Source organism: Athene cunicularia (assembly GCF_003259725.1).
Source record: "Athene cunicularia isolate RWA chromosome 12 unlocalized genomic scaffold, athCun1 chr12_part1, whole genome shotgun sequence".
Classification (NCBI taxonomy): Eukaryota; Metazoa; Chordata; class Aves; order Strigiformes; family Strigidae; genus Athene; species Athene cunicularia.
In genome coordinates this window covers 20,713,389-20,738,681 of record NW_020799116.1, presented here as the reverse complement: position 1 = coordinate 20,738,681, position 25,293 = coordinate 20,713,389, and the positions used below count along the sequence as shown (strand labels likewise).

The window sequence follows — 25,293 nt, the reverse complement described above, 5'->3', positions numbered from 1 at the left end:
ATGGCAATTTTTTTTTTTTCCATAGCATTTAAGATTATTCCCTATGCCAGTTGAATACTGTGCACTTGGCTTTAAGGTAGTAAATCCTGGAGTGGAGACAACTACATTTGACTTGTTTCCAAAACATTCTCCCACCTCCATGATTTTTTCAACTTCATTCGTTATCACATCAAGCTCTAGACATCTACAGGTGCTTTTGATCTCAGATCACTGCACAGGAAGATGCAGTGTCTTGGTTTTGTGTCTGTGCTACTAATATATAAAAGAATTATTTAAAATGTGGGGAAAGAAGGCAAAATCTGTAACTACTGGAGTCACTCTCCAGTGGCATAGGGACTGTAAAATGACCTGCAAGGTTTAACTGTAGCTCACAGCCTTTAAGCCACATTACTGAAATGTCATTATTATCTGAGAAAATAAAAATGAAATAAGAATCACCCTGACTCCAAGCAAGCTTTTGAAAAAAAGTTTACTTAAGTTAAAAATTGTTCTCCAAACGGCTTTAAAACAGCCACCTCTGCACTTCCAGGAAGGAGAGCAACCAAAACCAAGCAGTGTCCTCAATTAGCCTGGCATCCTCATGTGATTTTCTGCATTCGGTGGTGCCAAAAAACCAACTCATATGAAAAAGGTAAATGTGCTTAAGACATCCTCACTTACTTACTGTTTGACTATGACTCAACTATATCTGTTGTCACCGCTATCAAAGACATAATTCTTTTCTTCTTTTCCTGTATTTTTTCTCTTGCTTGCAACAGTCAGAGCCGTTCAGAGAACTGGCTGGCTTTCTAGAGCCTTTGCCTCGAGGCAAGATGAGAAGAAAACCTATGAAGTCCAATTAATAACATTATGGATAACCTGACTATTAAAATTATATGAAGAGTATTACACTACTTTCTAAGCAAGATACTTAATCTTTTATCACATATGCATTCAATATTGAAATAATAATTAGGAGATTCAGAAAAGATCATTTCCACGGAAAGGATTCCTAAAGGACTTCCCTCTTTGCAGAAAGCTATGTGAAGGAAATAGGGGCTTGAGATCATCTCTTCAGTTGAAATGTAATGCTATTTGAGTAGTACTTATGATCCATTACATCTCAGAACATTTTCAGCAAATGGAAGATAACCCTAAAAATATAAAGAAAACTAAATCAAAACCAATACCTAAGACTTCCCCCTTTTCTCTCTGTATTAACTGACTGAAGGTAAGTTAAGATGGACTCTGTAAACTTGAAATCCTGTCTAAATATTACAGAACATAAGAATGTTCTAAAGTTATTGTGCACAACACTGCATTGATGTCCAAGCAGGCATTTGGCAAAACTAGTGCTGTATAGTTAGGAAATGACCACATATCTGAATGAGAAAGTTTTCCTATAAGGTAAAATACCTTTTATGAATAATCCAAAGCCTGAATAAAATCCAGGAACATGTATTTAGAAACGCAAGAGAGGACAGGGACAGAGTTGGGATATATGTGTACCCTTGGAAGTCTCTCTCAAGCATAGTGCTTTGATGCCTTACTGAAGTACCATGGAATGGAGCATTCTCACCAGCGTGCCATTTCTGCATTGGATCACAGCTACTCACATTGCCTAGCTGATGATGTAAATAAGTCACATCTCTCAGTAATAACTTATGTCTCTCTAGCGATACTGGGAAAAAAAGTTTTTCTCTGCCCTTTAAGGTTTCCATTGAGCAAAAAATTATAGTAAAAGCACTTGGAATGTCAGCCCTCCCAGACCAGAATGCAAATGTTGAAGTAAAATTTTTTTAATTCAATGAGATTTTTTTTTTCTCCTAATGCAGATGCCTTTTTGATTATTAGCTGCACTGCTTTTAGTCAGCTCTGCCAGCTGACTGCTTTCAAAATCTCAGGTTCACAAGTGGATATCTTTACTGCAAAGAGCTCATGGTGAGGTTCGCAAATATCTGAGCCAATTGGAAACTTAAGAGATCAACCAACTAAGACAATACGATGTAAGGAAACCAATTCCACAAAACTCCTGCAAGAATATTCCTGTCATTTTAGAGAACTTGCTTTCCCGTCACTCTTCATGCTTATATTTCTTTTAGCCTGTACATCTTGATAATGTATCTCTCAGTGCTCTGCATAACACTTGAACTGTGGGAGGAATTATTCCAAAATTTCCCCATTTTACATAGCAAAGACAATTTATCTTACCAAAAGTAAGAATGATTAAAAGCACACTGATCTCTATAATGTTGCTCTGCTCCAATGTTCAACTTAGAGGGACACACATCCAGCAGGAATTCTTAACCAGCCACTACAGGGAACTGTGTCACATACTACCTTTCATAAACTAACTGACATTCTAAATTCCAGTTTAAAGCCAGAACTGTTTTCTTGGAAAAACTTCTAGAACATCACTATTCTGATGGATAGAAATCCTTTCTTAATTTTCAGACTAATTATTCATGGCCAGTTTATACAGTCTGGATTGGGGATGAGGGAAAGGGAGCCATTCTTTTTGCAGAAATAGTACATGTTTATACTCACTGTTACATCTATGATGTACTTACAGAAAGCAATCATACACCCTTGCTAATATTATCACCATTTTGCTAGTTTCTGGTAAAATCATCTTTGTACTCCTGGGATCATCCTCACTGCTCTTGCTTTGCATGCTGTTCCAGTCTAAATACAAGTATCCAGTCATACGGAATGTTTCAATGGGACTATTACCTTTTCCAGTCATGGGACCATTCCCATATCTTAATTGGACATACCTTCCTGAAACATCTAAGATAGTTTTATGTCTACAGCATATTTGTAGAGTTTAGTTTCACATCCAGATACTTCTCCTTCCTAATTGTTTTCAATGCCTAGTAGAAATGCTTACTTACTATAAGGGCAACCTTATACCTTGTGCTGCTATGGCCTACCCCATCTTTAAGAGTCTAGTCACCCAGTTCTTCCCTAGTATTATGCTTCTGTGACCCAGGAACACTGGAGTTAATGAAGCCTGATTTGGACTTAAATCTTATAGATGACTGTAAGCCCTTACACTTCATGCACTCATTAGGCTACAACTATTTGTGAATTCTCTGTTTTTCAATAAAGACTGAACTCATGCCTTGTTCTTTTGAACAATAAAGATACTTCTAGGACTTCTCTACCTGGCTGCCAACTTTCAGGAATGTTGAACTTGCGTGGAAAAAGATGTATATTTGAAACTTCTGTTTAATTGACTGAAAACTGCCAATAGGTTCAAAATTTAAAACGAAGAAGGAATAAATCTCCAAAGAGCTAGTCTTATGTAGCCAATGACTATATGTGTCTTGTTTCAGTGAGTCAACTACTGATACTAGCTAAATTTGCTACCAAGAGCTGTCTTTGTAACTTCACTAAGAATCTCTTTTAACACCAACAGCCATCATCTCCTTTTTGTCCCGTCACTTGTGCAAGTCGCTTTCTTCTGAATAAAATTAATCATTTTTCTTGTCAATTTTCAATTCCTTCACTGAAATATATAAAACTTCTGCTCGGCTACATTTGCTTCATACAGTGTCATATCTCTTATCAGAGAAAGATAACTGATTAGTCGCAAACAAAATATCACTGTAAAAAATAATGTTTCATTTTGTCCTAGTCTTCACTTTCCTCCCCATCTTCAGTAATTCTTTCCTTGAAAGTGTATCTAAAGCTAATATATTCTAATTAGTCAGTTTATTCTATTCGTTGTAAATCTTAAATACTGGGGGCAACGGACTAACATGCTTACAATTGGCTAACACCTTTTTCCGGTGAAATCTGCTAATTTTTAGTAACAAAGCAATTTGAAAAGCACAGAGTCTAAGTACTGTGTATCTCTGTAGAGGGACCAGTTTAAGTGACCCCAGATGGGTTCACGAAGCCCTGGGAGGCTGCTTCACTGGGAAACCCTGCCTGAGATTGCTGCACAACAGAGACACATCGTGGCCCTTCACAGTTAATACAGCCAGCCTTCCGCGGACATTCCTCAGACATTTAATTCTACAGCTCCTCAGACATTAAACTTTTCATTGCCTTGCTCCTCGGCACAGGGAGGCTCTAATGGCACAGCAAGCAGAAGAGAGTGGGGATTCTGTCTGTATTCTTCCTGTCTTGAGAGGGTAAGGTCAGGGAGACGAGGACTGTTGATACAACTCATTCTGTAAAGCAAGCACTAACAAGTACTAAAGGTTCCCAGAGTCCCTCCCAAACCTGGGTACCAAACACAGTAGTAGCAGATATGTTGTACCATGAACTGACGGGGTGGACTGACACCATCAGAATTTTAGGTTTAGAACATCCCAAAGCAAACAACTTGGTTTGTTTAAAAAAAAAATTTTTTTCCACTCTTACTGAAGCAATTTTTGCTCAGAGATTGTCTATATTGATTGACCTGGCGTGGTGATATAAAAATCAAAGATGTTTTAGTGTTCTATTTTCACTTTACTTCATCTTCTTTATTGGTCTATTCATCATACTGATCTAGTTGTTTTCACACTGGTTTGCCCAGAGTAAGTAAGCAGAAACCACGATTAGTATATCTGGTTGGCTGGCACAAAGCAGATGGAATTTCCTTGGCTACGTAACTTTGATTAAAATATTTCCTAAGCCTAACTGAAAAACTGGGGCTACATTTCACATTTCAAATGTTACACAGTAGTTGAGAACAGTCTCTTAAATATTTTGTAGTCATATTCCTGACAGTGAAGTTTGTCTATGCTGATGTCCTTGCATTTTATTTGTTATGATTATAAACAGAGACCCGTTTCCTTTTTTCTGCTGTAGTACAACAAAGCACATCTTACCTCAGTTAACATTATTAGGCCAATGAAGTATGACACAATGGAAAGGCCGAGAATCAACAGTTCTCTTCTATAGCCCCTTCGGAAAATCTTTGGGTACATATCTACAACAGCTGTCACAAGGCTTTCAACACACACGAACTAGAACAAATGATAGGAAAGTACAATGAAATATGTGTCTCATCTGCTGTTGGGATTTGGATTTGCTACCAAACACTTCAAATTTCCTTCTGTGTTCTCATCACAGAGTCTGAAAGACCCCTGAGGACACTCTATGAGCAGAAGCTCAAACTGGGAGGAACATCATTTCAAAAGTCCACCACCAAAATCAAACACTTGAATCCACTAATATTATCTCAGAATGCATTTGCCCTGTAGCAGATGGATTACATAAAGATTAAATCTTTCAAATGTTACTTGAATGGGACTTAAATATTGTACAAACTGGTCATAGGATTGCATCAGAATTTCATTCTAAGCATTCTGCACTTTTGTCACTCAAAGGAATGATATGCAGTGCTATGCACCATTAAGCACTGCTAAATGAACATCAGGTTTTCTGGAGAAGGTCTTTCCATTTTACAGAAGAGAGAAGTTCCACAAAGCTAATAAGTGCCCAAGCCAGGTACATCTAATGAAGGAGGGAAGGAACATTCTTACCAACTTTAAAAATCAGCAGAAAGCAAGAGGCCTGAGCTTCTGACTCAGGGCTCTGGAGCAAGGTTTCTAAATTAGGCACCAAAATTAATGACCAAAAGTAGACAATACAAAGCCTGCTTCATTAGAACAGTCAAGAGTAGAATTCAGGAAATGCTCACTTTAAAAAAAGACTTTTACAAAAATTGTTAGATCAGGAAAAAGAGTAGCTATTAAAATGTTAAGTTTAGTGATTGGAAATGTCATGCAAAATAAGTACTGAAAGAGCTTTATCTACAGTATACAATCATAAACTTTCTGGACCAAATCATGCTGAAAGCTGGGTTGCATGCTAAAAATGCCAGCTACTTCGTATTTTCTATTGAGCGGTTTTCACAATTTTTATGGTCCATAAGGAAGGACAATTTCTATGCTGTCACTTTCCTGCAGAATATGACTACACATTTCTTACTATGGAACTTACATTATCACTATCTGATATTCAGTATCAAGATTCATTGTGAAGTGCTTTAAAAATGGGAAAAGAAGACACACTGGTATTTTACTGAATTGTGAATTTTAATCACCCGTATTAAAGTTCAGACTGATTTCCATGTTAATAATGAAAGCTGCAGTCAGGCTGAATCAGTGTTCACAGTAAATCATAAAGAAATCTCCAGCATCACATAACTAAGATTTAAAATAAGGAACTTGAATCAATGGTTTTAAGCAAGGAATTAAGGCTCATTCTTTTCTCAGGTTATATGCTGTTTCCATCAAGGATGCTGATCTACACATGTTAGGGAATCTGACAAATTGTTTAAATAGCCTCTGTTTCATACCTGACTATCTAATCCAAGGAATATGAGCATCATGAAGAACAGAGTTGCCCACAGAGGAGAAAGAGGCATCATGGTAACAGCTTTAGGGTAAGCAATGAATGCAAGTCCTGGTCCTGAAAAGGAAGAAAAGAAAGGAAATAGTTTATACTTGTGCACTGGGTCTGGCTGAGATGGAGTTAACTTCCTCGTTACAGCCTGTACAGTGCTGTGTTTCAGATCTGTGGAAAGAACAGCGTTGCTAACACCAACGTTGTGGCTATTGCTGAACAGTGCTTGCACAGTATCACGTATTAAACCGTCTTTAGCTGGACCCACCAGTTTTCTCACTTTTTCTCTTCCTGTTCCCTTCCCCATCCCACTGGGGTGGGTGAGTGAGAGAACAGCAGCGTGGATGCTTGGCTGCTGGAGAGTCAACCCACCACAGCTTGATTGTTCTCTTATGGCAGATAAGAGGAGCTAAATACAAGATTGAAAACCTTGACAAACTCTACATGTCTAATAGTCTAAACATTTGGTGATGAAGCTAATCAGTAATGAAGACTTGCTTGACACATCAACTCTGCCTACATCCAAATGTTTGAAGGTCAAGACTTCTGTTAAGACATCACTGTACTTTACATTCTCCTTCTTCTTTGTGTGGATGTACAGCAAGACTCACATGCCTGAATAAATAATAGCATGTGGTCCTGTGATTGCCTGAAATAACTTAAAACATATTCTGGAATAGTGGTTTTTTTTTTCCTAAAACAGCACTGTATCTGACGTCTTGTGCAAGAATGCAGTCAATGGTAAGAGCTGCACCTTGGAAGCCATACATGGTGTAAGCCAAATGGCTACTGTTTGTTCAGAATCTGCTCTGCATTTTTGAGTGCTGCTGTTGGTATGTAACATTAATTCATTGTCTGCATATTTACAGAAATCCTTAAAATAGAACATTTTTGCAACAGCAATTGGGAACTTCTCAGATCTGCTAAAATACCATCTCGCTTAGCTCATACCTTATTTACCTGTGCCCATTTTTCAGCTTATGCTATAAGAGGTTTTACTGAAGTTAACCAGCTTGTAAATCAGGGATATAAAGGCAGTATCACAAGGCTGTTAAAGGAGTACCTCTGTGCTCCTGCTGCAATAACTTCAGTGAAGACCTCTCAGCACACTACTTCTTTTTCATTTAATGCAATATTTACAAGCTCCTATAGTTTCCAGAGTTGCTGTGGTCCTTTTAACCTTTTTCTATAATAGTATAAGCCAGTTGTCTGGATGGCTTTAGGAAAAGAGAAATATTTTCCATGACAGTATCAGGGAAGCTCTACTTGCTTCACAGTTTTCCTGCTAACCTTGACTAACTTCATGAGAGTCATTCCTCCTTCTCAACATTATACTGTTTTTCTTTCTAGGCAGCACTCCTTTTTACTCTGTGGAGTTTTAAGTGCTGCTTAAAGATGTTACATCCACAAAGGTGTTAAAGAGCAATTCATTTTCATTACTTCAAGTGATGGTAATGAATATTAGATGGTTAATTTCTCATAGAGATGGGCCTTTGTGCCTTTCTGGACTCAAAACAAGAACTTTTATACTTAATCAACCAGAGTGTCTCAATGTTTGTCCCTGGGAGAATAATTTACTGACATTAGGAGATGGAATTAGATGTCTGAGTGTTAGAAATCTGTATTTGGAAAGTATACAATAAGCAAGACTTCAGAGCACTTCCAAAGATTCCTCCTAAACATTTGGTTTCTCATTACTGTAATAGATTTTTTTTTTTTTTTTTTTTTTTTTTTTTTTTTTCAGAAGGAACAAATACTTGTGTGCATTTTGGTCAGTCTCATTTAAAGAAAAATGAATGCTCCATTCATGGGGATATAATACTCAAGGGGCATAACTGAGCAATATACCTCTGCTAAACAATCTTCTGGATGTTCAGCTGGAGTAACTTTGTCTTACAATAGTTCCATGACTATGAATTTGGTGCTATGCACAGTAACATCCAGTACGACCACAAACATAGTTAAGAACTCTTACAATAGTTATTCTCATGAGTTGGGTAACATGTTTTTAAGATGAGTTTTGTAAAACTATGCAAAATAGCCAGTTTATCCATAAGACATGGCACAGGAAGCAACCTCTGGGCATTTTTTGTTAACTTAGAAAACTGCTTTTGGAACTTACCTGATTCTGCAACTTCTGCAATGGGCACGCCTTGTTCATAAGCCATAAATCCAAGAACTGAAAAGATAGCAAAACCAGCAACAAAGCTTGTGCCACTGTTCAAGCAGCAGAGCATGATGCAGTCTCTGAAAATACAAATAAAAAACACTGCAGTTGATCTCCAGAGCATGGGTTTCTTTCATACACGGAACCATAGGACTAACAGAACCCCAAGGTGCAGGAATGGGCATTAAGTTACTCATTAAGAATGAGACTCCAACTGATATTATGTCTGAGAGAAATCAGTCAGGCATAAGCATTTGAAAGAATATATCATCATAATACCCTTGCTTGTGTTTTAACTGGTTGAATTGCAAACCTGTTGCTTCTTGCCTACTATTTTTCAATAATATCTTTAAAAAAACATGTAAAAATGCCATAAGAACGGTGTTAAGAACAATTTTTCCACAGCAGTTGTAATATTGTATTCCAGAGGATATGAACTCATTTATAAACCATATAAAAATCATAGCATTCTTTTCCTGGAAAAAAATCCTATTGTCAGGTATTAGCTAATTGTATTCCAGTTACAGTGTACTGACAATATTTATCCATATGAAATACACGTCCAGTTTGGTTTATAAACGTTTTTTAAAAATCTGTGGTAATGAAAAGCACCACACATAATCTAAGAAGTGCCTAAAAAGTAGGCAAAGACAGTGCAGGGACACTAATCTCTCAGACCGATGTATCCTACCCATCAAACAGTGACAATTATGAGACCAAGGTGAAGAAATATTTAGTTTCCAAGATTCGAAATGTCACAATGGTAAACCACTTTTTAAAAAAGGGGAAATACTCTCGCAGAAAGGTGTGATCCTTCCCTAGAGCTCAGTGAAATATCATTGTTCATGCTGCTTTCAGGCTTGAGAGGTGATGAGTTAGGAGTAATTTATCATGACAGTCAGTCTTTTAAGACAGTTTGCTATGAGCAACAGCTGTGTACTTGAGAAAGTAATAATCTAACATAGATGGTCTGAAAGTATATTCGGATCCTAAAACACTGAAACACGAGGCAAGCCTGTAGCTCTGTCAAGCCTACACCTTAATCTGGTTTGTTTATTCCCATCCTACTACAGCTCTGAAGCAAATTTTTGTGCAAGATATCAATGAAAAGAAATGACCCTGTAAATTCTAACAGATTCTGAACCACATCCTCAATAAGGATTCCCATCTTTGTCACAGATTTGTAGTGACTTTTTCAGAATCAGAGACAATTCATATTTTTGAAGTCTTGGCATATATTCCGGCAAAACTTCTTTGGTAGTCTCCACCCTGTTGCTTGCTTCATTTGGTATTTTTATTCTGTAACTTTACCTCATCATTTTATTAAGTTGAAAGTGAGGTGACCGGTTCCAGCACCTTACTCCTTCACCAATGAGCCCTGCACTGCATCCCACATCTGTTCAAAGCTCCTTCTGTTACTTTGATTCACATTAGCATCCCAGGCACAGACATTCTAAAGGGCAGGAGGCGGGCATGCATATCAGTACTGCAAAGTGAGTGATCACCTGAACTCTGGCCATTGGGCCACTGGAGGCTCATCACCTTACCTACAGTAAATTTTAACCTTGATTTTGAGAATGTTTTTATGTTTTCATAATCATTGCATAGTAAAAAATGTCATCTATAAATTGGCAGAATTTGTCCAGAAATGAAAAAAATAAACACTCCCATTTGTAGATCAAGACTCAGACATGGAGCAGTCCATGCTCCATGAACAGAGATGTTCACACTTTTTTCATGCACAGACTCTCTCTAACACTATTTGTTCATTAGCAGGGGTAAACAGCTCCTTTAAAATAGTTTCTGAAAATTCTGAAAATGGTCAGAATTCTAAACTGTTTATTTGCTTTCCTATGAAATTGCTTCCTGTAGTTATGCACAGCCAGGCTAGTTATACACTTTGGATGTTTCAAAGAAAAACAGCAATCTAAAAGAAAACCACCAGAGGCATGGAGTTCTTTGTGCTTTGCAAAGACATAAAACAAAGAGAAAGGTCATCTTCCTAACCATTTTTCTCAGTGTATTTCAGCACTGAAGTAGCTCTGGAAAGATTCCCACCCCAGCCTATCTCACTTGAGAACCTGGTGAGTTCAGTGCTGAGAAATTAAAACTAAGTGTGATGAAACTGTCGATAAGAGATGTCAGAAAGATGTATTTTTTTAATCCTTTCAGAGAAAAAAAAAGAGATACTACTTCAGTGGGATGGATCTGGCTGCTCACCAGTCATATGACGCCTCCATTTGGAACAGCCTGTTTTCTGCAGATAAGATTTATTTTAGATAATTCCCAGGCTTCAAATGCAGTCCAAACAACAAGATATTTTTTCTCTGGTGAATGATGTGGCACAAGACATTTGAGAGCTGCTGGTTCCTAACCATGTGAAAAAGGGTTGTGGTGGAGACACAGGGCTCCATGTGCACCTTCAGTGCCCCTGGCAGCTTCTGCTGCTTTCTCTCAAAGGAAGGTCCTAGGGCAAGGCCCAAGGAGCTTAAGATGGACAATCCTATAGAACTAGATCATCTGTGACAGAGGCAAGATGAGTATTAACATTTCTCCACTCACAGGGAAGACCCATGAACCGCAGTGCCACGGTACAAAATAGTTACAGGGTAGATATGCGTTTCTCCAAGGAAATGGGCAAAAGTGAGCCTAAGGGGATTTTCACCATCTCCAGTTAGTGAGATACCTGTTCTTTTGATATCACACAGACACAGCTCCATCATCTTCTTCCCAGTTAGTCAGTCATAGAGTGAACACTTTGTTCTCTGGCGACCTAGTAATTTCTCATCCTAATAAAAATACAGTCTCTGATTTTAATTCCCATCCTTCCTTTATCTTTGCAGGAATTCTACTAACCCCTCAACTCCTGATTTTTTCCTTCAGATAGAAGTGTGTAACCCATACTTCAGTCTTTTTTTTTCTGCTACGGGAAGAAAAACTGAGAGGGAAATCTGGATCCGTTGATTGTGAAACCAATGAATTTTAAAACATAAATGCCCAAGAACCACTGGAAGGAGAACATGAAATTTATCTCATCTACCATCTATTTTTTATAAGCATCCTTGGTAGGAAGGCAGCAACCTGACTGAAGCCCAAACCAATTTCAAATGAAAGGAAAACTTCAAATTTTTATGCAAACTTCACATTCTTCCAAATTAATGTCTTGCCAATCACCTGAATAATTCAAGACATGCATCCCTTATCATCTCCCTGCCTGACAGGCAGGATACTGCTGCAGGTTGATTCTGCCTTCCTTAAGGAGCATCTGTGATTAGAGAGGAAAGCCCTCAGAGCTTTTTGCATCCCTCCAGTTACTTCCTTGTCTTTATGAATCCCCTCAAGAGCAATTCCCATTCTTCTTTCCCTCTTAGACTCAAAACTTGATAAAGGACACATCTTCATTTCTTAAAAGTCCTGTCCATTTGTTGACAGTGTGTGAAATCACTCATTTATCTTCTGCACCACAGCAGCAACATGGCAGCTAACCCCTGATCCGTACACGGAGCCCATAGAAAAAAGATGGTACTGCTGAGCTGCAGGCTCCCGTGCAAAGGAGCGGGGCTGTGACGGCGTTTCCCCCAGTGCGGAACTGCACAGTGGCCAGCAGGGAGCTGGGTCAGTGCTGCAAGTACAGAGCGCTTGAAGCAGGAACATTTTCCTATTCTGTCTACTGAGGTTGTCTGAAGTTAATCCATCCCTTAAGAAGGTCTGAACGGATTAGGAATTCTTAGCTTGATAAAAATTACAGGAGACATCAGTACACCTTTCTTTTATTTACATGGGGAAAACATTGCCTCCTGATGGTACTGCCATTACTTTCATCCATTAGAGTCACTTTTAATATAGACTGTTGTAAATCTAGGGAGGATCTGTATTAATGTATTACAATGAAAGATAAGCAAGGACAAATTCATTTCCAATTCAGAAACGTGAAGTGACTTGTTTGCAATTCATTTACGATGTTAATGAACTAGATCAGGTTGCTAATAAGAAAAACCCATGTGCAGTTTAGATTTTCCCCTTTCCCACTAAAATACCTCATACTATTTTCCACTTCAACTTTCCCTTAGAAAAAGTATTCCAGTAAAACAGAGTGCAGAAAGAGCAGAGGTAGGTGTTACCACCAGCTGATACACTGTGGGTATCACAAGAGGCAAATCTATAGCTTGATTTTAATATTTTTAAGTACTAGTTAGAATATAAGTTTAATTCTGCTTTATACTGCATAGCTGCTTTGTATGTCCTGCTCTGTGAACAGCCCTGTTTAACCCAGATGCTTTCTGCCATTTTCTGCCCTACTTCTTTCCTCTGATTTCTTAAGAGTTATACTTCAGGAAATTTGTGAAAAAATTTTTTTAGAGGAATTGTGAAGCTTGTATTCAGTAAAAAGGATTCTGTTGCAGCATCTTGCTCAGGAACCTTAAAAGAGAGCTGCTGATGATTTTTACAAGCGATGCTGCTAGGGTCAGAGGAAAGGAAGGAAAATTACATGAGCTTTCTGACCATACATCAAAACTCCTGCTTTCTGTAATGAGTTACAAAACCACAGTAAAAATATTACTGCTGTTCTTGAGGCAGTGACCAAGTAGTTTCTAGCTGGGATGCAACTGGAAAGAAGTTAAAAATAAAAAAAAAAAAAAAAAGGGAGAAAAATTAAATAGTGCTTTTGTTAGAGTATCACATACTAATTAGAGAAAATTTTCATTACCCACTGTTCTGTTGGGGCATTCATTACCCTCTGTTGGGGCATTTTTAATATTATTCTGAAAATAATGTGAACCAGCACTGAAGATTGTAGTGGACTCACACTACTTTGTACAGCAAAACATTCAGAATTTTGGCTGTCATAGCCAAGCAAAGAGTAACTTACGATGCTGCCAAGTTACTTTGCGTGTTTAGATGGCCAAGTACCCTCAATTGCTGCTAGATAGCTTTGCAGACATTCAGCTGGGGGACACATGTGTGTCTCTGTGGTTTCCAGTATCCCAATCCCCTCTCTGCCTGCAGGGTCCTACAGCTTGGTGTTTCTCTGACAAAAGAGCAAATTGTTTCTCAGACATTGAAAGAAGAAAGCGTTTCCTAAAAATGTCTCCTGAACTCTCCAAGTAAAACTGTAGTTTAGAATTTAAATACTTACACTTTTGGGGTTTTGGGGGTGGTGTGTTTGAGGTTCTTTTGCTTTTGGACTGTATTATTTCCATTATATGAGAATGAAATTTGAATTCTCTGTCTGGAGATCATAAAGGAGTCAGCACAATCAAACTGTCATTTACTGTCTGTATTACAGGCTGTTGAATAGTAGGAAAACTAATTCAGTAACTACTGATGCCAGAAGAAAAAAGTATTCATATTCCTGCCCATGCCAGTAAAATGGAATGAGGATTTTGTGTGAGTCATATCCTTTTGGCATTGATTCAGGAAAGATTAAAACCTACTGAAGTCATTAGCAATTTTCTTACTGATTTCTATAAAGATAAGCAGTGAAATGCTACCCATTTCTTCTGAGCTCTAGCTAGGAGCCAGTAAACTATTGGAAAAAGTGACATTCAGAGCATAGACCAAGCTCAGATGAGTTTTAATAACAATTTTTTGGTAGGATTTTTTTAAAAGCAGATATACATTACACAATAAAATATTGGACACAGATGCAATTATACATGTATGAAATTCTGTATATTACACATGCAATTTTGTATACCTGTGTGTACTGAGTGGCTTGTGGCTGTGCAAGGGTCAGATATGATCAAAAGGGATGAAAACAGCAAATTTTGGAAAAGAGTTCCTCTGAAACAATTATAAGAAATATTACAGATCTCCATTCTACAAAAACTCACACATATGCTTATGACTATTCATGCAAATAGCTGAAGGAAAAGGGAAGTACTTCTGAGTGAAGCTATGTATACGGACACTTCCATCACTGAAACTAAATGTAAAAATGAAGTGTGGAAGATATTACCTGTAGCAGTTATTATTATAATTGTTGTAACTTCCCAAGGCTGTCAAGCACCCCAAGCAGATCGCATAAGAGAAAAATATCTGTGTACCAGCATCCACCCACACCTGAAGACAAAAAAAAATTGAGTTGTTAAAAAAGGTCAAGAAGGAATCACTTTTATGCACATATTAACTGCAAATTTTCAGAAGCAACTGTAGAGGGTAATAGTGTCTATCAAGCCTTTTATTAGTCACAACCTTAAAAAAAAGTATGCCATGAGTTAAATTAACCCCTCTCCTTCGCAGTGGTATAAACAAGGAGTAACTCAGCTGGTCTTTACAGATTCAGCTCAATCTAAGTAGCAAGAAAGAGAATTTCTGGAGAAGAACATGACCCGGTATGAATTCTTTTATGGTTTTATTAACACTATAAGGTGCTAGTAATTGCAACTGAGATAGAATCATCTGCATTTATCTCAGTCTCATTTGATAATTATTTATTTAAATTTTAAACGTTAGTGTGAAAAAATATTGTAAAGACAAAACATGTCATTCATACATAATATACAAATTGAGCTGGGAAAGAGAAGAGACAACTTATCCAGGGAAAAGGGATTTTTTAGCAATACTTAATGGCCCCAGTTAGACACATGGACATGGTTGTTCTGGTCACTCCATAATTAATGAATAAAAGTTCTGTAGAGCTTAACAAATGGCTTTATAATATTATTATGGTAACACTTATATCCTAAAGTGATGCAAATGCTAAATTCTAAATCAAAGAAAAAAGAAAAGTTAGTTGACACAGTGAGATTATTCTCCTCACAGCAATCTCAGAACATGAATACAATATGCAATTTTTTAACTTTAAAAATACTCCAACAAATCAGTTCATTTCATTCGGCTAGAATCTGTGTGTCTTATCATAGGAGGTGAACGTACTCTTTTAACTCCTGATTTCGCCATGAGAACAATGTGAAGAACCCACATCTACACAGCTGCGCTGTTGTTTCCAATCCAACAAATTCTGATTCCTGGTTTCCCAGGATAAATAAGCTCTCCGGGTTGTTTGTTTGTTTGTTTTTTTGTTTTTAAAGCAGAGCAACCCAAGTGCTTTTCAAAGAAGTAGCAAAACACTGACTGTTAACCAGAGGCAATAGTTGTGTAGCCATTAGCTACTGTAAGTTTGAGACAGGAAAGAGGTAATGCAGGTAATAATTTCATTACTAATAATAGTAACATTAGTAATAGTAATCAAATACTCATGAAGAGGATGTGTTTGTTTTACATGTGATCAAGTGAGACCTTGGTCTCTGGAGTTGTTGAGAGTGTTTCTGTTTAGGAATAACATTAAGATCACATTTTATTTGCATCAGTGGCTTAAATGGTTTCATTGCTGTCATACTGAATAAGATACAGCTGGTTACATCTCAAAGTTTCACCACTTGGTAAGGAAAAAACTGCACAGAGAAAGCTTTTTGAGAGACAGGTTCTTTAACAAGATCCGAAGCTCCCAAAAAGCTGTAAGTAGCATAGGTCAACTGAAAATGCACGGTCTTCTTAAGCATAAACAAAAGCTAGGAAACTGGATCAGCACATGTAGGATCTGCTGCTTCCTTCCATTTCTGTTTTTGCACAATGTATTGTTGCGGTCCATTGTATAGCACTTAGACAAGCAATAGCCTTTCCTGTTGGCATACGCCAGCTCCACAGAAGTCAGATTATTTCTTGAACAGCAAGTTCTAGTGGAAATAGGAACACAGAAGAATTGTGCTCTCAAGTGAGAAACCGCAGAGCTGCTTGAGATGAGCAGAAGAGAGCACATGCCTCTGGAGGTCCTGTCTACATAGTTAGAAAAACAGATAAAATTCTAGCCATAAGTTATATTATTTCCTTCAAAGAAAACAAGATTCCTCTAAAGACCATGACACTTGGCAGCGCTTCAGCATAAGAAGTGGCAAATACTTTATGAGAAACATGTTCCATAAGCAAATATTCACATATTCTACAAGAGTTGAATTAGATAGATGAGCCCTTTGTTTTTGCTGCACTAGATGACATGATCTAGAAACGTCATCAGAACTTTTGGCTAATGTTTAAACAGAAAGGAGGAAGTAACTTTATTTACTGAAGGGAATAATAGAATCAGTGTATCTTCTTTTGGGTTGTATACTCAGAGAGCGAGTGACATTTAATTTGTGATGACCATTAATATTTTCTTTTCAGGTTTCTGAAATGGCAAAACCACCTACAACTGATCAAGGAAGTGGCAAATAAGGAAGTGAATTTAGAAACCACAGGTAAATTTTGGCAGCTGAAAAAACATAAGCACTGGACTAACTGTTGTATTTTTATCACAAGCCTAGACATGTCAACATTTTAAAGCCATGCAGTTGATGTTACAGATCAGTTTTTCATTTCTTGCCCCAACAGCTAGTGACTATTTGACATTCAGCATCAGACTGCAGTACTCATTCATGGTCAGAGAATTTGTTGATGTACACAAATCGTTTGTCAGTCTAAGTCACACCCAGTCTCAGTCATTCATGAACTGCACCTCAGGGAAAGTTTTTCACATCAGAACTAGTGGGTACAGATGAGCTCTTGTAGATACCACTCATAAATCCAGGTGTCACCCACCTGCCTTACGGCAACAAAAGCATTATAAATTATTTCTGAGTGCTGAATTTGCAACGTCTGGCTTAGACTAGAAGTTGTAACATTTTCCAAGTACATGGAATGCATGTAGCACGATTTTGCATAACAATGACATTCTGAAGGACAAAGAAAATACTGCCAGTAAGCTGCAAGCCATGAGTTCTGGAGCCAGGAGCTGATGAAGGGCTGGGACAAAAGTGGTACTTTTTTCTGAAATGAGGTGAGGCTTAATACATTTCTGGCATGGAAAAATTCCAGAGGAAAGGACCTGTACCAGTTAATAACCTGTTCATGCTTTATAAACTTTGAACCTTGAAAATAATTAGGATAATGATAATCAAGTCAATTCATAGCATGCATTCATAAATTTGGGGACAAAATGTTCTATAGTCTTTAGAAAATGGAATTGTTTCTTCTTACTATTTTCATCTCACATTTAAAATGCTTCCCTGCCAAACCAAGATTAAAATTAAAGCACAAAGCCTTTGTTTATAATACCTGAATATTCAAAAAATCTGGAATCACCTTTATATCTACCATGCTTACATTTTTGCACCCAAGTTACAGCTAAGCCCAGCACTACATTAACAACAGTATGGGCAGAGTACAAGAATGCAGATGCCAGCTCCAAATACAGCAGCACAGCTATTGCGCCGACTCCTGTACAGAAATAACACTTTCTGGCTAGGAAGAAGGGGCAGTTCAATGAGCTCATGCGGTGATGCTCTGTTCCCAAAGGGAGAGGCGAAGTATACAAGCCTCAACTGTATGGCCCTGCCTGCTTTCTCCAAGTAGAAATGAAGCATGACAATGAGAGATTGCGTCTCTCCACTTTCCATTTTCTGAGTGGGAAGGGGACCAGCAGAGCTGTCTGTGCCCTGATCCCCATTTTGAGGCTTTCCCACACCTCACTTTACAGCTTTCATGATTCACACCACTGTCTCACAAGCAGTGGTCTCAGCAGTGTCCTGCTGATAACTAACATGTTGGTATAAACACAATTCCACAAGACAGAACAAAGAGGATCATTTTCTACTAAAAATGGAAAGCACTGTTTTGCAAAGTCCAGCTCTCAAAAGCTAGCAATGCTCAGATACTAAGTCTGACTGGGTAATCTTAATTTGGCCTTCCTGTGTGTAGGTCTAGGATACAGTCTTCATTTACAAGACTATTCATCTTTCTGCCTGGGGAGACTAATCAGGCTAGTCAAACAGAGGATCTTGTTGTCTGGAGGATCCCTTGCCTCTTTTGTTGCCATGATTGTAGTGCATGTAATGGATGAAGAAGGTTAAAGAAGGAAGAAGGGGGATGTGCTGTAGTGAAGACAACAGAATACTGCTCTGGAGAATTAGGTTCTTTTCATGTCTCTGATATAAAGTTTCTGTGTGACATTATGTCCATAAATCACTTAAACCAACCCTTTCTCAAATGTTCATTAATTGGGTAGTCCTCATTTAATGGGTGTCCAAAGTGAAGTACAAAATTACCGAGCGTTCACTGTTGCAACCAAGGTGAATGAAAGCTATGTATGCAGCAAGTGAAAAACACGCAGTACTAAAACCCAGGTCTACCAACTGCAAATTGAAAATCCCCAAATGACTGACAGCCTCTCATTTTATTCTCACTATATATTGCTTTATATCAGTAAGAAGGGTCTTGCCATACATTGAAAACTAAATAAGTGAGATTGATGAAGCGCATGGACAGCACAGAAATAAGTCACTTTGAAAGGCTGAGCCATTTTCTGTGATGATCGAGGTCTGAACCACATGCAGTATATTTAGAGGGCCAAGCAATGAGTGAAAAGGATAAAGCAAAATACTGCGTAACTGTCCTGAAATGAGCTTAGTTGATGCTGTGCCTAAATAAAGCAGAGACCTTGGGGAAAAAACAGTTATATGTTGACGTTTATTGTTTCCATAATGCATGGAATAAAAATGAACATTATTCACCTGAAGGACTATCATTAGACTCCAGGTTTTTCTCTAACTTTGTACCTTTCCTTTACTTTCTGTACTGTCTGTATAGATACAGTACAGAATTACAGAAATAGAAGTAAATGGATTAGACAGCTGGGCAGACAATACCTCCATAACTAGAATCAGTACTGCCGTGTCTCAGCACGCACCGCTGCCTTACAAGATACGTGCAGCCCCGATTGTGACAGCCTCGTGTAACACGTAGTTACATGTTACCCAGGATTTTCACTCAGCAGGCTCACAGTGCGGGCACAGCAAGCTCCCGGCTGCTTCAGAGCACAAGTCATCTGAACTCATGTCTTCCCAAAAAGGTCTGCACAGCTGTACTGACATACTCCCTGTGTTGGGATATGGAAACCACAGAGATCGGGATCTACAGGGATTCCTGCAGCAGCCTCTCTCAGGAGGGAGCCTTTGCCACCTTTAGTCCATATCATTTCCACGTATCAAATAATTGGGGGAATATTGTTCACTGCTTAAGGCCATACTTCATTCCAGAAGTCCTTTGCTGCTCTTAAAACACAGCAAACCCTACTATGCAGCTATTATGGAATCCTCCTGTGGCTGCAGGAAATCTCTCCCAGTATCAACTGACTTTCACTAGCACTTCCACAAGCTTTTAGAGTCATGACAAACAGCTGGATATAACTCAAAAAGTAAAATTGTTTCATGTCTAGGGAACATGGGAAAATTAGCTATTTTCAGTCTGATGCTCCTAAAAGAAATATAGTTTTAATAAAATATGTTGTCACCTGAAAACCTTAATTTTACACTTCAGCTAGGAAGCTATTAATGAAATTTCACTATTCTGTTTCAATGTGAATGTCTCTGCATATTAGTTTAGAGGAAAAATGCAAGATGCGTAAAATGCATGTTGAGGACATTTTGAGCAGAACTGGGAAGGGTTTGTTAAAAATGTGATATTCGGAAATTATGTTTGTGGCAGGTTGTATGTTCAAATCCACAGCCAGGCACCTCAGTGCCTGGGCCCTGGAGAAAGACAGGACCTGGTCAGTCTACATTGCCTCTGCCAGTGAGGATCAAGTCTGTGGACTGGGTAGACAAGCTCTAGGATAAACACCAGTTTATGCTTTAATTTTTAAGTCTGTTGCTCAAATAATGGTAAAAATGGGAAAGGCAAACAAAACAGAATATGATTTTTTAGAAATGTCCCAGTGCAGCTCTAAATCACCTCAGCCACTTTCCCATACTTGCTCCTTTTTCAAATGCCTGTCTCTGTGTTCGGTTGTGTGCGTGGCTGTACATCCTCACAAGAACCCTGCACATGGTAACAGCAGCCTTCTCACTTTATTCACAGATCTGCTGTGATTGCAAGGTGATTTTTTTTCTCTAAGTGAACAGATAAGAATAACTGTATAACACCAATGCTATTGTCATTGTGGCATGAAATAGTAAAGATCATTTCAGGGCCTGAAAGATACAATGGAATTTACACCAGAAAAAACACGCCCAGCTACACACAAGGAAAATTAGCAGGAATGAATGAAGCTGCTATAAAGCAAGTCTCTCAGCTTTATAGCGCCCAGGAAAACGTGTTGTCAATGTTGTTACAACTGGTGCAGACCTAAGGACTGTATCTGACCTGCCACAGGGGAGATGTTCTGATTCCCTCCCAGCGGTACTGCTCTCTGAGCTCACAGGATCAACAAGGCTCTCTGAGTAGTTAGCTGTGGATTCTTGATACTAATCTGTATTTACAAGTAGGTTTTAGGTACCTGCGTATTATGGCTTCAGAGAGATTTGTGTACATAAAGAAACACACACGTCACCCGTTCTCTTTTTGCAGTCTTCTTCGTTATAGTTCAGAGATTTCTTAATGGTACCAAATCATTTTCATATTTTGGTTCAGGAGACAGTTTAGAGAGTTTTCAATATATTGGCTGATCTAAAAGAACTGCAACATCCAGGTTTCCCCATACGTAACTAGAAGAGCAATCTAGCACTCTGAGGATTCTTCTGTTAAACAGAACAGATATATATTGTTTATCTGTCTTTCCATGACCTTTCCTATAGTCTACAGTTAACAGATCTGTTTGAAAATATAAACCTGTAAGGGCTGCTCGTATTTGTACCCACACACTTAAATCTGCTTCCTTGAGTATTTCTATCAAAATCAAGGGAACTAATTTCACACTGGCTGAAATATGCATCCCAGTGGTGTAGTTTCATAAATATGCACTTTTTTTTTTTCTTAACAGTGAGATTAAACACCCACTTCAGCTGCAAAGCTCAAAACATCCTTAACTACAGAGTGGTTAAAGACAATTCCATAATGAAGCACTCTGTCTGAGAATATGGGAGATCTCGTAGGCCAGTTGAATGCTGCACTCACTCTTTAAAACATGATGTTCCAAATGTTGATAGTCATTTATTTCACATTTTGTTATCAGAGAATGAGCAATCACTTTACAGTTTTCTTTTAATTTAAATTATTCATTATTTTTTGATGAATCTCAGCAGTGTTTGTATTTTTAAAAGCAGTTTGCCTTTGGTTTCAAATAAGAATTTTAAAAAGAATGCCTTTGCTGTCAGGATATCATAAATGAAATTTCAAGGTAAAGGCATAGAACAATGGCAGATTTTTATAACAGTAAGAACGCCTGAATAAAACAACCTGTTGCCAAATAGGTGTAAATAGGAGCATTAATGGACTTTAAATCTTACACATCATGACTTTTATGTTCACATGTCAGTGTCTCTCACAATATGTGGAGGAGTGTGTAGAAAATGTCTATAATTCATGTCAGATGCAGAATATCTCCACCTATGCTAGACTGCAATGTTTAGCATTTCAAGTTGGCTTCTAAAGCATATGCTTTGTGAGTCTACGGTCACAAAGCATGGTTTATGTCCAAGCTACCTGGGAGTCAGTCAAGTTATCGGCATATTCCATGTACTGTAAAATGTAGGCAAATTCAATGGATAGAGGAGGCCATGAGAGGATTAAGTTAAGATCAGAAATAAATAAATAAATAAATAAATAAATAAATAAATAAATAAATGGAATTTAAAAAAAAATAAATCTATATGCAGTGTAGAAAAAAGAAGAGAAGATGGACAGCAAACAGAGACTGAAAACCAGTTATAGAATTCACACAGGATGGCCAGGATAAAGACCTTAGCTTTGTCTTTTGGGGAAAAAGTACTGCACATGCTTTTCATTATCATATAGATTTAGGTGTAACAGGACTGTAAAATGGTAGGTCTTAATCTTGAAATAGCACCTGCACTTAAAGAGTCCCTTCATCAGACATGAGGGAATTAACAGCATGTTTAATTATGATACTAATAGAAGCTTTTGGAGAATCAAACCATTTTAAAAGAATCCGCCAGCCACGGCCCTAACATCGTCCTCCTTCCTCTCCTCCTGCCCCTACCCCATTAGGTAAGTGTTTAAGGGACTCCCTTTGGTGATGTCAGCTACAGGTCCAAGCACTGCTACAACGGGTCAGAATATGCCTCATAATTTCTGCATAATACTGTAGAAAAAAAAATGCTGAGCAAATTATGATAAAAAATGTAGTTTCCAGTGACTTTGGGAAAAAGCCAAAGTCCATATTTCACCCTGTCCTTTCATCCCAGATAGTCTGGGTCTCTCTTTTCTATCAGGTCGTCATTAAAGACTGCTTTCAGTTACTGCTAGCGAACATACCTGCCTGAACAGGAGCTTAATTTAAAAACCAAGCTGACCTTTCTGCTGTAACCCCACGGAAAAACAGCAGGGGCTTGTGCTGTGAGCCTACACATACCATTCAGGGGACAATCAGACGAACAGATGCTACTAAAATATTCTGACCTTGTTGCAAGGTCAGACTAGAACCTTTGTTTCATCTCATGACTAATAGGCCTTCATTCTACATTGACACTAATAAAAAGAGTTCTGATTGTACATATGAAACAAACATGAATGACTCAGCTATATGAAACAAAACAAACCATGTTCATACATAACGGTATGTTTTTCCTGCAGACATACTTGCTAATGTACAAATCCTGCACATGCAGAGGCTCCTGACTGTAACTGCTCTGCTGTAGCAGACTCCAGGGCCCCTGGACTCTGTTACTCAAAATAATGTTTTGCTATTAAGAAGAGAGAGCGAGCACATAACTCCACTGCCACAGGAAAGTACCACACAGCCTGAAGTTTCCTAGGCAGACAGCTTTACCATTTTTTCATTTACAAGACTATTTTTTCCCAGTCCTAGGTCCCGTATCTCTTAGGTAAATGACTCAGATGAACTTAGGTTATCACTCAGATGAACTTTTGAAGACACTGGGAAACTAAGAATTATTCTACTAATTGAAGTTTGTCTACACAGTGTAGGTTAATGTGCAAATGTAACAATCATTCCCAGAACACTTCTTAAATTGCCATTTATTACATTCCTCTGCTACAAGTTAAATTTTTTAATATATATATGAATGTATCTTCTAAGAAAAATTATAAAACAGACAGTAGTGGACTGATCATTTAACCTCTGATCTTATTTCAATTAAAGCAATTTTTTCCAGCTTTCCCACTATGAAGAGCATTCAACCACATCACAGACTATTATTTGGCATGGTAGCATAATTCACAATAGCAGGAGAGAGCACCAAGATGGTAAGCAGGCGGGATACATACACCCTGGAAGGAGAGCAATGGGTACATGGGGGGGGGGGCTTTTTGTTTGTTGTTTTTTGGGGGGTTTTGGACACTTCCTACATTTCTCGTATGCTAACCAAGACGACAAATGTTACACATTCACATGGCACTCCATCAGACAGAGATTCACTTTGAGTATTTTCCATTTCAGTGCTTTGTCAAATGGATGGAGAAGAGGCTGAAGCACCTACATCTGCCCTGGAGGCCACACTGGGCAGGAACATGCGGTGGGTTTAGATCCTGTTGCAAGAAGTGCAAAAGGTCATACTCTGGACAATTCACTGACATCAACTGAAATCTCTGTTCAAAAGCATGAAAAAGAAAATTAATCAGTTTTCATTTATTCTCTAGTCACTCTCTCGTAATCAGCTGAATTTTTTTCTTCAATAGCAGCTATCACAAAAATCAGCTGAACGTCTGTGCTATGCAACTCCGCAAAATACATATTTCAGTCAAAGTACTTTTCTATTCTCAAAACCAATCCAAACGCTTAGAAGATGCAGACATTCAGCGTGAATAAATCCATTGCTTGCATGCATTCTCTCTTTTCCTGACTAGCAGTTCACTGATAATGTATCTTATTCCTATGAATCCTGCATACTAAATCAAACAGGGAAGAATAAACGTTATTATTTTGATTTTCCCACATAATTAGCACAGTTATTCTGACTGCATAATTTCTCATGTTGGACTACATAATAGCAAAAAAAGACTGATTTTTCTCATCTTTGTACATGCCTTTTTTTTTTAAAAAAAAATAAAATCTACAAATCTCTTCAACAGAGTTAATAAAAAAAGACACTTTTATTTAAAAGTCAGACAAAAAGATATTTCACAAAATTAAACTACTTAATCCCAGGGGTCACAATGAAAACCTTTTTGCTGACTAGGAAAATACAGCTTCCAATTGAAACTGAAATCTTGAAACAACCAGTGGGCAAAACAGACTGTTAGAATGCAAATTTAAAGTAACTTCCCTGAGTAGAATATTACCTTAAATGAAGGTACAGGTTAAGCTCCTGAGAACTTATATGACAGCCTTCATAATGTCACTGTGACAACAAATATACTTTCAACAGTACCTCAACATACATTTGATACACTTACACTCGATTAAATATAGTCCTTTAGAAGAAAACTTTCAGCTAACCAACCGACATTTATTGAACCTATGCTAGAAGTGTGATGTAGAAACATAAGGGTATAAATCAGAATATTCACTGAAAATATGCCTGTCCTCAGGCTACTTTAAAGCAGCAACTGTTTGTTCAGACAGTCAAAGATGTAAAAGACAGTTTAGCATGATGTTTTACAAGTGAAGCACAACTCCTCTAGGCTCATCCAGAAGGTGAGAACAGTACTAAAATATCCCTCAGTTATCTCCCTGCAACCTCAGTCAACTCCAAGGAATTGTGGCTGAGGGCAAAGCTGGGGTCCCCGCGTTCAGAAAAGTAAAGTAAAAAAACCTGCTGGATCCAAGCATGCTGGCACCAACTGCCTTACCTAAAGTAAACAAGCTCTTTAGCCCTTGCCCCCCCCCCCGTCCCCAAATGCCTTCG

The 25,293-nt window shown here is 38.1% G+C and overlaps 1 protein-coding gene across 2 annotated transcripts in view; it reads right to left on the bottom strand.

Annotated features, from left to right (window-relative positions):
• Positions 1 to 25,293, bottom strand: part of SLC6A11 (solute carrier family 6 member 11) — a 109,474-nt gene that overhangs the window by 8,739 nt on the left and 75,442 nt on the right. For both annotated transcript variants that reach the window (XM_026857858.1, XM_026857859.1), the window contains exons 8-11: positions 14,454 to 14,557; positions 8,450 to 8,574; positions 6,281 to 6,393; positions 4,806 to 4,943 (exon numbers count right to left, since the gene is read on the bottom strand). In XM_026857858.1, coding sequence (XP_026713659.1) covers positions 4,806 to 4,943; positions 6,281 to 6,393; positions 8,450 to 8,574; positions 14,454 to 14,557 — 480 coding nt within the window. The remainder of the gene's footprint in view (positions 1 to 4,805; positions 4,944 to 6,280; positions 6,394 to 8,449; positions 8,575 to 14,453; positions 14,558 to 25,293) is intronic.